This window comes from Dysidea avara, chromosome 4 (assembly GCF_963678975.1).
Source record: "Dysidea avara chromosome 4, odDysAvar1.4, whole genome shotgun sequence".
In the NCBI taxonomy this organism is placed as follows: Eukaryota; Metazoa; Porifera; class Demospongiae; order Dictyoceratida; family Dysideidae; genus Dysidea; species Dysidea avara.
The window spans coordinates 47,750,854-47,763,964 of record NC_089275.1 but is presented as its reverse complement, the minus strand read 5'-3'; the positions used below and the strand labels follow the sequence as shown (position 1 = coordinate 47,763,964).

The 13,111-nt window shown below is 35.7% G+C and overlaps 1 protein-coding gene across 1 annotated transcript in view; it reads right to left on the bottom strand.

Annotated features, from left to right (window-relative positions):
* The window catches only part of LOC136253934 (uncharacterized), a 51,490-nt gene extending 42,909 nt beyond the window's left edge, over positions 1-8,581 (bottom strand). Inside the window, exons 1-3 of the mRNA XM_066046592.1 lie at positions 8,564-8,581; positions 5,909-6,007; positions 1,436-1,534 (exon numbers count right to left, since the gene is read on the bottom strand). Of these exons, the coding sequence (XP_065902664.1) occupies positions 1,436-1,534; positions 5,909-6,007; positions 8,564-8,581 (216 nt within the window). The remainder of the gene's footprint in view (positions 1-1,435; positions 1,535-5,908; positions 6,008-8,563) is intronic.
* Between the last annotated feature and the right edge of the window lie 4,530 nt (positions 8,582-13,111).

Genomic DNA, 13,111 nt, shown 5'->3' with positions numbered 1-13,111 from the left:
AGGTAGGTACACACACGGTTTTACAAAAACAATTTCAGTAAACCACCCACAGGTGGTTTTAAAAACAGCACTATTAGGAAGTGTCAGTGAAATATTCAAACAAAAACACAGAGTACGAAAATTACGAACAGTACATTAGATACTTAGTATTCAGAAGTCCCAACTATAGTATATCTGTACACTTTTCAACATTAGCGAAACTTTATTGTCCAATTAGGACACTAGGACACATACCAGCACAACTGTGATCATCACTGTAATTAACTGACACTATGGAAACTTGACTATATATTAATTATACCATGTATAGTCAATGTGATCAAATTACATTATGATTTTTAACATGTATCTTTATACACAAATGTTGCTGGAAATAATTAGTAATTAATTCCAGCAACCTTTGTACATATTTGGTGACAGAACAGTTTTTCTCAAACTATTCATCTGTTAAATCCTTAAAGTCTTTCAACGTGTTGTACAGTAACAAAGTACATCAGTCCTTTTGAGCAAGGGAACATGTAGTGTAAGGAACTGTAAGTAGCGTACCACCATAAGTCGAGCAGTTTCCACTTCTCTATGGTACGAGCCATCAAAATACATAAATTTATTGATGTTGATTACTATCTTCTGACCATGTTTGATGGGCAGTAAACATGCAATTTTGTGATAAAAAATGGCACAGGATAGTATAGGACTTAAGTTAGGAAAAACTGTGAGACTTTTAAGATATTCTACCATGTCACAAAGGAAGTGTCACTATTAGCACTAGGAATTATGGATTATTGAACACTTGACTGGGCAGCACTACTACTTGAACCAGCTTTCTAAGTAATGGAAATTGCTCCATATTTTAGATGCACGACTTAATGTGTCACTGTGCGACAGGTGCACGACAAATGGTCCGTTATGCTAAATGTCAATGTTGACAGTCGAACTTCAAACATGACATTTAAACATGTTATTGTTGGTTGTATTATCCTAACATACCACAAGGATGTAGTGCCTACACCTCACAACACTGTATATTATGTGTGTATAATATACACCTCACAATAATATACACCTCACATAATACACCTCACATAATATACACCTCACATAATATACACCTCACAACACTGTATATTATGTGTGTAACTATGTGTGTATGGTCCAAACTGTATATTATATCCACAAGCTTACACTACATGACCCACTGTACAAAGTACCAGTTCTATAACATAACCTACTGTACAACTGTACACCACTGTATGTAACCACAAAGTTTAGTATATTTCTACAGTATTAGTGTATGTACCCCTAGTGGTAAGGAAAATGTTTCAACAACTATAACAGTAAACACCAATTGATGTGTGTATACAGATCAGTTGATAATAGTATATGTATAGTGGAACACATAGTGGTGACACATAGTGGAACACCAATGTATACTCACTTTGTCTTCACAGTTTATCTTTGCTCCTTTCTCATGTAAATACTGGACAACTTGAACACGACCATTACTGGCTGCTATATGAATAGGAGTCTGTCCATACTGTAAGAACACACATCACATGTTTTAATAATATAATAAGTAACTCATTATTATGTTACTGTAAAATTAAAAATTTTGACGATTCAAAGTTTTGTTGTTTTCATGGTTATGCTAATTAATTGCTACAAAATTCCCCCTCAAAACCAGTAAGCCAAATGTCCTACTTACAAAAAATCCTCACCTAAAACTTTGATAAATTGTCATACATTAACAGTACAAATCATGAAAACAGTGAAAATTTCTCCCTTGAAATTTCTAGTTGTATAGTAGCTAATACTTCACTGGTGGTGGTTGTATTATTGCTAGACAATTGACATGTTTTAGGTTGACTGGTATATATACTCTATGACTTGTTTGTTGGTGAGTGATAAATACTGATTAATGCAGAGCTTATGATATGAATTCTCTGTTGTCCTGCCACAATGTCCTGGCAAACCAGAATTGTAGTCGCCTAAATCGACTGGACATGTGGAAGATGAATGCCCAATATGCCACTATAGCATAGCACATGAACATTATAGTGGTAAGATGTCACATGACTTACTGCAGCTGTTATGTGGTTACAATACACCAGAGGTTGGCAATGGTATATACATTTGTGGTCATAAGAATGTATACTATCTCCTAGCAACCAAGCGACTGTTATTGTTGATAGCATGCCAGCTCAGCCCTTAGGCTCCCTCCTTGTGCTTTTATGGGACACTGTGTCTGGACAAATTGTATTATGGTCAGACATCTATGCAATTTGACCAGATTTTGTCTGGGTCCGGATGTTATCCAGTGTCTGGATGTTATCCAGTGTCCTGATGTTATCCAGTGTCTGGATGTTATCCAGTGTCCGGAAATTATCCAGTGTCTGGATGTTATCATAAGCTCTGCTAATGTAGCATTCAACAAGTTGCTGCAAAACACTTATTGAAATATTTAGAATTTTCTACTGAGTGACTGGGATAAGTAGAATTCTAGGAAAATCAGAACAGGATGGGAACATAAAGCAGGATCAACAAATTGAAAAGCCTGATAAAGGTCATCATGTCAATACACAGGTAGCACAATGCTTCTTGCAGTATTTTAAAATTCTTTCACTAAAATACTCTAATAGATCATTCACCTGCTAAAAAAAACAATGTTTTGTTATCTATTCCACCAGAGACCTGCACTGAAACCCTGTGAATTGATGCACTACAGCTGGCATAGTATATTGACTACCTAAGTCATCAATACTGAATGTTAGCTTCTCTTTTGAAACTAAAAGATTCAACTCTTGCAGCTGCCACATACTATCATGTGCGTTTTATTTCGAGGTTACAGGTAGAGGATTCTCCCTTATCTGAACCTCAGTTATCTGAACACTTCAATTATCTGAATGCCAAAAGTGACTGTTCTATTAGAGTATTTTGTCATTAATGTGCACTCTATTAGAGTAAATGACTGTTAGTAACTGAATGAAGCTCTACAGTGGGACCTCAATTATCCGAACACCGATTAGCCAAACTCTCGATTATTTGAACACCAAATCGACTGCTCAATTAGGATATTTTGTCAACAAGTGTATGTTTTATTAGAGTAGTTGAGCAAAGCTCTGTATATAAATGTATGGATGTTCGATTTTACGTAATATTTAATCATATGAACACTATTTCCCCCAATTAGTTCAGATGATTGAGGTTCCACTGTAAATCAACAGGCTTCATTTATACAATTTCACTTATCTGAACGCTATAGGAACAAAGATGTTCAGATAACTTCCCACTGTCAGTTAACTTTGTAAACTTCCTCATGCTTAATGATTCAATATTTTACAAGTATTTATAGTTTCAAGGAAGGAGCAGTATTGATGCCATAGTTAGTCTATATACTATGCCAGCTATGGTCTACCACAAGTTCACAGGCTTTCACTGGTGCAATAGTTAACAAATACTTTTGACTGCTCTATTAGAGTATTTTAATACAAGTGACTGTTCTATTAGAGTGTATCACTCATCATAGCGGATGGATCCAAAACTGCTGCAAAGAAGTATTTTACTGTAAAATTCCGCCTGTACATTAATATAATTACTTTATAAGGAATTTTCTGTTGGTCTTTCTCATTCCCATTTTCCTACCTACCCCATCAATGATATTGTGAAGCCATTAAAAAGCAAATGATGTAATAACAATAAAGTAGTATACAACACTTTCTAAAACTCTTTAACCCTTAAACCCACAGAAAATTTTTCGGAATGTAAATTTACACAATATGGGCATGCATGGCGACACTAGGTGGGGAAACTTAATTCTTACAGCCTACAAATACACATAGATTAAAAGTGTATTTAATGGGCTACTTGGAGAAGGTTAAACCAACACTGTAACTACAATGGCTTACTTGTTATGAAGCAGTGAACAGTGATGAGTCGCATCTCTATGTTTCTAAATTCTTGCCACATGTTTAAGTTCGATTGTGGGTTTACCCATGTGAGTCATATATGGCCTGATATAAAATTTTACAACGAACTGAATGGAAGTTGTTGCAAAGCGATAGGATAAACTACCATCAAGTTATCAACCATTTTATAAAGGTATGTAAAGGGTTCGCGTGTTTCCTTACCAAAAAGTTATTTTCACGGCTAGTTTTGGCCTCATCATTTAGCGTTAGGGTAATACCCTAGGTATCATTTTAATCCACAAGTAGAATGACATAAATTGCATATCCATAGAATGGACACTTTGAAAGTTACAGCGCTTTGTGCAAAGCATGCGTATTTATTAAGTTTAAATCCAGTTTTCTGGATTATGCGGGTTTAAGGGTTAACCTTGTGCTGTGGAAAAGTAAAAGGGTAACAAAATAACAGTGTGTAATTAAACTTCTATTTATGTATTTCACCCAGGTGGTTGGCTATAGCATAACAGTGTCATAAAAAGCATAAACAATGTGCTACATAGCAACCACCTTGAAGTGGCCTGTTTAATCACCTGTCACAATGTGAACAGCTGAAAAAACACTTCAGGTTACAGTTAGCTTGGATGATTATTAATCAGCAAGCCTGTATCCCTCATCTCAATTCTTGCTATTGTAAAGTTCTGGTAATGTAACTATTTCACGGGCTGTGAAATCATAGAAAATCTCAAACAGCTTTCATCACCACATTGTCCCTTTAAACACATTTTATTACAATGACTGCTAGTAGCTTGTAAAAATTTAATTTTCTTTTCACTTGTATTAATTCAAGCCAAAACCTGTTGAGGCTCCTGTTAAAGGAGGTTCTTAGCTACATCCTACAACAAAAGGAGACTGGATGAATCATTCTATACTACATGTACAGTAACTAATGATGTGTGACCATCACAGCAAAACCTCAACTTGTTTGCACAAGCATGCACTTTAAGAAAAACGAAATTTTAAAAAGAACAAAAAGAAAAACATACACAAGTTTTTATCAGGCATTACTCAGAGAAAGAAGAGTCAAACTATACAACATCTCATTCATCTGCTCATGGAGAGTTCGAAAATCTTTGCTTCGTTTCTGTAGCTCCAATGGTATGCATGTCACATGTGTTTGTTTATGATGATGCTGCGGAGATGTAAACAAAATCGTTGTCACTTCTTCAACTAAACTACCTTCATACTTGTATGCGTAAGTGACTACAGGGCTAACACTATACCTTGGTTAATATGGTGAACATTTTAAGCCAAATTCCAACATTGTAGACTAATGCTGATGGAAGTTATGGCTGTGAATGTAAGTGTTTGTAGTTTATTTTCAGTATAGTCACTGTATAAATCAATATCTTTGCTCTTCCTACCGTCTAGCGCTATAATTCCAAAACTACTCACCACACTTTGGTGATCCATTCCTTGGGCACTGTAGATAATGTGAGAAAATAAAAATATATGGAAGTTGTGTGAACAAGTCTGATTTTTGCTGAGGCTGTCACATATTTGAAATACAATATTACATTACTATATTTCATCAATACCACAGATATAAAATCCTTATAAAAACTTTAAGTAGAACATCAATTATGCAAGATTTTAGCATTCAACTATGTAGCACCCATTTAAGTTTGAGCAATCCATTTGCTAAGGAAATGTGGACTCTGATAAAAATCACAACATTATTAAAAAAAAGATAAGCTGTATAATGGCTTCAGTACACAAAACGTAATTGTAGTTTGTCCTTTTAATCCAAACCACAAAATTAGTTTGGACTACTGAAACACAATAGAGGCACATATAGACTAATGGAAGATATGTAATATAACATTCATTGTTAAAGACCGATCATCACAATAGTCTATAATGTGGGAATAACAGTGTCCACTGTATTAACATGGGTACATACACATATGAATACAACAAGTACAATATTCACTTGTGAAATACCAACATACTTCATTAGTGCTATTGATGTCAAGACCTAATCCTACTGCTGTGGTGACAATATCCAGGTTACCACCAATACAAGCATAGTGTAGCAGATTATATCCATACTGTAAACAACACAAGTTATGTTACTTATCATCAACTAACATGTGATTACCATGAGTGTTACAATTAAACATTATACATTGTGTCAAACAATAATTTATTGCTGAGAAGAAAGTTGTGAAATGAGAAACCATTTAAAAGTCACAAAGTGTAGATGGTATCCATTTGGTGGCCATGAAATGACTACAATGATTGTATTGTTTATAGTCATTTACACTATTACAATCATTATCTGCTGGAACTTTTTAATATCACAAGTGCATGGATTTATTTTTTAAGTTTGATTAGGGATCATAGAAATAAAAATTTGTGAAACAAGGAAGGTCACCTACCAGGCCCGTACCCAGGGGGGGTTTGGTCGAACCCCCTACTTTAAACTGGAAATTTTATTTTTACTGTAAAACGATCTTCTCAACTATAATCTGTGTTCTAGCATTCATTACACGCCTTCCATGGCTTCTACCAGCTGAAATGCGTGTGGTTTTCAGGTATTAACCATAGTGCTTCGAGGTTATCTGTGTACATATAAACCACTTTAATGATGCATGAATACAGACAGTGGTTTTCTCTCTATGGCTAAGACTTCTATTATTCTACTTACAGTATCTTAATAAGGCTGTCCATTGAGCCATCCTTGACCATACTGCACTGAGAGCTACTATTAATACTATTTCAATTAATTCCAATTGTAATTTGTTAAATAGTTTCTACTAAGACCCCGGAATAGCAATGATAAGCACAGACTTGATGGACACTGTGACTGATAGACTGTTAACTATAGCAACAACTATAACACAAGTAAGCCTGGCTTGTTGCATCCAATGATATGAATTCTAAAGTGTCAAGTGTGTGAGTCTGTCAGTTGTTTTCATATTAACTTTATTGTGGTTATCATCCATGTTTGGACAATGGTGAAATGTAAGGTTTAGCTTATAGCTGAAATGAATGACCCTGAGCAGTCTTAGAAATGCTGGAGTGTACATGCACTACAACCATATTTTAATCTCTTGTTTGTATTAGTGTGCGATGGCCCATGTTGGCCGGCTCTGGCAAAATTGGGTTGGGTGGGCCATCCATGCATGGTTGGTGGTAGGTAGTGTGTGAAGCACACTCAGTATGCATAGTATGCTCCTGATAGGGGGATCTGGGGGCATGCTCCCCAAGGAAATTTTTTAAAGAAATGCCATCTAGAAGCAAATTTATCCTAATTTCAGTTGGGCATAGTTATCTAATATTACAATCAATAATTTGTTCATTAACAGCTGCATTCAATCTAAGATTATTGGCCAGCTGCTAGATGAATAATGACCACAGTACTGATACTGTAACAGTGGTGTGGCCTAAATTGTACCACATGGACAATAAGGCACCCACAAATATTTTGATGCATACTCTTGCCAAGACTATTCCGTAATACTCCGTGTTTGAGAGACTGGAAGACTTGTGCTTAGTATAGTTTTTGGCAAGTTCGAGTGTAAGTTTTACTAAAAAGCAGCAGACTTGGCACTCGTAATTGTATGGCTTCTCGTATTGTCAGTCTGCTACATGCTAGTCAAGTTTACTGTAGTTGGGAAATTGTTGGGTGGACCATGGCCTACTTGCCCCCCCCCCCCCCCTCCAGAGACGGCCTTGTGTCAACACAATGATGTGTGAGAAGTTTATTTAATCAGTGCATGCATTTCTGCATTTAAGCAATTTGAGGCTATTCTCAGGACATTGAATATTAAACCTTTCTCAGCGTCTCGGGGCACAGACCCCCGCATCTGGGATCGCCTACCACTTCAATTTAAAACCCCCCTTTTGAAATTCCTGCGTACAGGCCTGCCTGCACCTGAAGATATATACTAGTGAACATGTATAAACTCTAACATCTAATTTTACCTTGTACTTGTTTGTTTACTTTTTGTATCATAATTACAGTAGGACTGGTGATCAACTCATACATACCACATCAAAAGAAAGAATGGCTCCATAAAATTTATGTTTGAATGCATACCCCAACTATCAAATACTGAAAAGTGTAGTTGCCCTACACTTCGTTTTTAGCTATGTTCAGCCTGTTACACAGTGTTACAAATGAAGAACATAACAAGCAGTGCCTCTGGAATCAATTTGAAAATATACAGACAATTTCTGTTACAAATGTAATAGCTAGTTAGCAGAGGAAAGCCAAAACTTGGCATTATCAGCAAAAAGAAATGGGACACAAAGGAGGACAAAGGTAAGTCCATGATGCATGCATTGTACGTACTGTGGTGTGCCAATTAAGGCACCTGGCACCTGTTAGGCACCTCCAACCCACATGTGAGCTGCTCAACCCACATGTGGGTTGAGCAATGTTGCTAAAAATAAAATTTTTGCGGATTTGCAAACACTCCCAAAATGTTTTAGACTAAATGGAGGTCTAAATATTTCAAGGGTAAAATTTTCGCTGAAAACACGCAAACCGTGAAATCAGCAAAAATCCCCCCCATCCCCTTGAAATGTTTAGGCTATGCGATAGCTTAACTGTGTATCACTATCTAATTAGTAGCTATAGCTTGAGCTGCTCAACCCACATTAGAATGTTCATTCATTTGAACGAACCTTCGAATTCACTTAAGTTCACCTGGGCCCTAACACACACTACCATTACAATGAGAACTTACAACAAAACACATAACAGCAGTGCAGGCATAAGCAGGCCATTTAGGTTCACATTAGTTTGTCTGTGTGTTTGTCCCATATATGTTGTATATTCCTTTTGCAGTACAAGTTTGTTAGATGTATGTACTATGTTTGAACTGTTTGGTCAGCACATCAAGTGTAGTATAGCAACTGAAAGTGTATAAACTACATGGTAGGGCAGGTACTACTGATAACTTTTTATGATGTCTAATTATTCCACCAACTAGTAGTTATGTTAGTTTTCACTAACTCCTACTGATCCTGATATTCCAATAATCGATACTGGACAATATTTTCAAGCCGATAAACATAGCCGATCCGATATGGTACCAATTTAGTTCATTTATAGTGGCAGTAGTGCTACAATAGCTGACATTATATTTTAGCAGTAATACAACATTGTAATACAACTCAAGGTGTTTATTAACATTGTTTAAAGCACACAAGCTTGCATTTCATATATTTGTATCTGCTACTTTTTCCATCATGCAACCGATCCGATACTGATAAACAAAAATACAGCCAATATATGGTTTTTCTGATAACCGATCCGATTATTGGTGCAATACTAGTAGTTTTACTCACAACATGATGTTTCATTGTATAATTTTGGTACCCAGACAAGTTAAAAATTGTAATGGGTCAACTGAAAGTAATTGTGGTAGGGAATTATAAATGCGTAATGAAATGTGTTTGGTAATTGATGAATTATGATAACCATAATTTGAAATAAACACACAACATAACTAGCTATAACTTTTATACACAGGTATAGTTAACACATTATCATCATACACATTCATCTACTCACATATCTAGCATCCCGAATATTGTTTATCCCATATTTCTTTATGGCCCTGCTGACAATAATCAGGTTCCCATTCTCCACCGCATCAAACACCTCCTTCACTTCATCCTGTAATACCAGATATGATACAAAGGACACCAATACTAGTTGTATTGTTAGTACTCTACTAGTACTAGTCTATATGTGTCTGACCTACAAAAGTCATAAAAGGTCATTACCATTATTAGGAAACACCATGGATATATAAATGAATAGCTAATGCTGAGAAAACTCTAGAAATCCTTAGAGGAAGAGATGGTCGAGATGGTAGGGATGGAGTACCAGGTCCCAGGGGACTGATTGGACCAGATTGTGGTAAGTTTTGTTTGTATTTTCAGATGAGCTGTCTCTTATAATTTCACATCTTTTGTTTTGCTACAGGTCTTTTAGCTACCGAGTGCTGAGACAATACCTTATATTGTTCATTTTTTTTGTTTAAATGTTATCTACATCTTTTTTGTGTGTATATTGGTTGTTTGGAAAATACCTATATCAAATTTTATATATGCATTGATTTTCATTTTCAAACCAGAAGTGGTTTTCGTTACCATGTTTGTGACTTGAGAAACAGCACATGTATTGACCGGTAGAGTGTGAGATGCCTAAGTTGATTCAAGACCTGCCATGGAAACTTCGTTTCAAGTTAGCGCTTCTGTTGGACTGCCAGGAACCACCAAATCACAACTGGAAGGCATCGATTGATGAACTCGAAAATTTAGAGATAATAAGTGAACGCTGTGGAGCGCCAGGGACAGATCCCAGGAAAGAGTCCGACGGAGGTTCTTTTAAACACATTAGAACATAGAAGTTACACGTTAGATGATCTTTATCATGGTCTTCACAAAATGGAGCATAGACAAGCCATGGAGATCATCAGTAAATACAGTACGCATGTGCTTTTAATTAGGTATCCGCGTGAAAATTACGCACAAATTTTAATAACACTTTCTGTGATATGCCACTATCATATCATCAAAACGATTATTCCCTTCCACCTACAAACTAAGGCCAGGAAAAAGTGATCTACAATTCATTGTAACTGCCCACACGGTATTTCTGGAATTTTCATTATTCATTGTCAGAATACTTGTACCAAATATATTGAGATATTCTAATAAAATAGTCAAGTACTCTAGTACAACATTTATATTTTCACATTTACATATACCATAAAAGGTGTGATCTTCAAAGTAAGCCAGAGAAATGATAGCAATGATGTTAATGTTAATCAAACTATAGTAACTGTTATCATCATTGAACTGATTGTAATTATAATTATCAACATAATAACAATCAATCATTCCTTTGTCACCACTTTTGATTTTGTAACTTTTAATGCTAGAAAAGGCCACACCATTTTTGTCACAGCTTGGCTGTTTTGACATGGATAACACTTCTTTTTGTATTTGCTAGTCTAAAAGCCACTTGTAGACCAGCTTTTGGGCTTTTTTTCACGTGTCTATATTTCACTTTGAGCATAAATATTATACACAGTCAGGTGTGTAATTGGATTATTCATGTGTCATAGATGTGAGGTTGAGTGTCTGATAACTGCTAGTAATATAGTGATAGTATTGCTATGGTGATATAATAGTTACTATCAATCATGAATAGTGATAGTTGTACTATTGTTCAGCTCTATATTAGAGTACACTGTTCTATTGGAGTATTAAAGTAAAAGAATAGATACTGGCTATACTGAATATTTACTTTTCTAACACTCCATTGATAAAAATTGTTATATATTACAGTTGTAATATTTGCACGCTCTACTGGGCTTTCACAGTTACCTCAACGTTAACTTCTGTTATCAACATTAGTGGACTAAGCACAGATATGCATAATTTATCATGGTAGTACAATAGCATATACTATCATAATCACAACTGTTACTCACTATCACAATAATTGATAGATCACAACTACCACTCAGCTCTACTCTAATACAGCTATCATAGAACCTTCCAAAAATAGAATTCTCAGGGATCCTCTATTGTTTTTAGCATTTTCATAAGATAGGGAGAGGGGATAAATTGCATGTTAGTCTTAGTAGCACCATACAAAGCATAATAATTTATCAGTATTGTTCAGTTAGAATGTTAGAGGTGGTGGAAGCTAAGTCATAGCTGAAGTCTGAATGATTGTTATGGGAGATAGTTACTGTATGGTAGACAAGTACAGGTATAGTGTACACAAGGTTCCAAATATTCAGTGTCTACATTGTGACCCAGTGAAGACAACCAACACTGATTATTCATATTCAGTATAGAATCAACATTGTATGTACATTCTTGGGTAGGAGGGAGGGGGTAAGTGAAAGAGTACTCTCTGTACATTTCAGAAAACGTTCAAAATTATTGATGATCCATGATGATGCCTTAGTCTAAAACTTTCAGTATTATAAGCTAAATACATAGATAACTGACACACAAAAAAGTTTTTAACATGGAATTGAACCAGGGGATTCTTTATATAAATTTCCCATGTCACTAATCACTGTGTCACTGTAATGTAAACAACCACACTTCATTTACAGCAACATACCTCCATAGGACTCATGTTTAAGGATCACATGTTCTCTATGTTATGGTGTACACACCCCTACTGGTGTGCTGTTATGAGTAACTGTTTTGTTATTGTTTTGATCACATGTTCTCTTGTTACTGTATATACACTTGTCTATCACACACCACTGCGTGTCTTAATATGCATAAATGCTTGTAACAAAACAATGACAAATACTCTATAGTACATCACACTAAATATTTTCTGTATCATAGGTTATATCTTAGTGAATGTGTGAGACAAGAGTAAGTTACAAGCTAGCAAAAAATATCAATGCTGTGGTGTATTTGTCATGCAATTTGTGCCCCCCCCCCTAGTCTTTCTTCAACTGTATAATCACAAAAAGTTCCATTTTCTTACATGAGTGCATGCTATTGACCTTTGCCTCAAAAAATGGTACCTAACAAGGAGATTTGATTTGATTGATTTTTGATTTAACCTCACAGTAATCAGCATAGCCTTTCTTTCTTACCAGAACATTACACACATACAGCGTTACACATAAAAGTAGAATGACAAGCGGACAAGGTGATACATACAAAAACAACTATATTATACAAATAAAAATATAATTAACACAACAAGAAGTCAAAAACAGTGGCCGGAAGGTTTGATGATCATCAGGTAATCTGTTCCACCATAGTGCAGCAGCATGTCAAAAAAGTTTTTGATGGAAATTAAATGACATAATACTGGTGGAAAAAACCTTAATGAGCATCTAGTATTATAGTCGTGGTTTTTTTCCAAACGAAAATGAGGGATCGAGCAATTTATTTTGTCCAACATAGATTTAGCTCATGGCACACAGTGACAGACAGGCACTCACTGTCGAGGGGTCACCAACTGCTTCGAAATCTCGTACACCTCCAGTAAAATCCTGCCTGAAATACGAAATCTTATGTTGTTATCGTGATTCTGATTCTATACTCGTTCTGGTACCGTAGCTTACAATCAACTGCTCCTGCACAAAAGTAAGAATGAAATCCGATTTTCCGCTCCGCTTCGGATTTGTATAATCAAGTTGTGG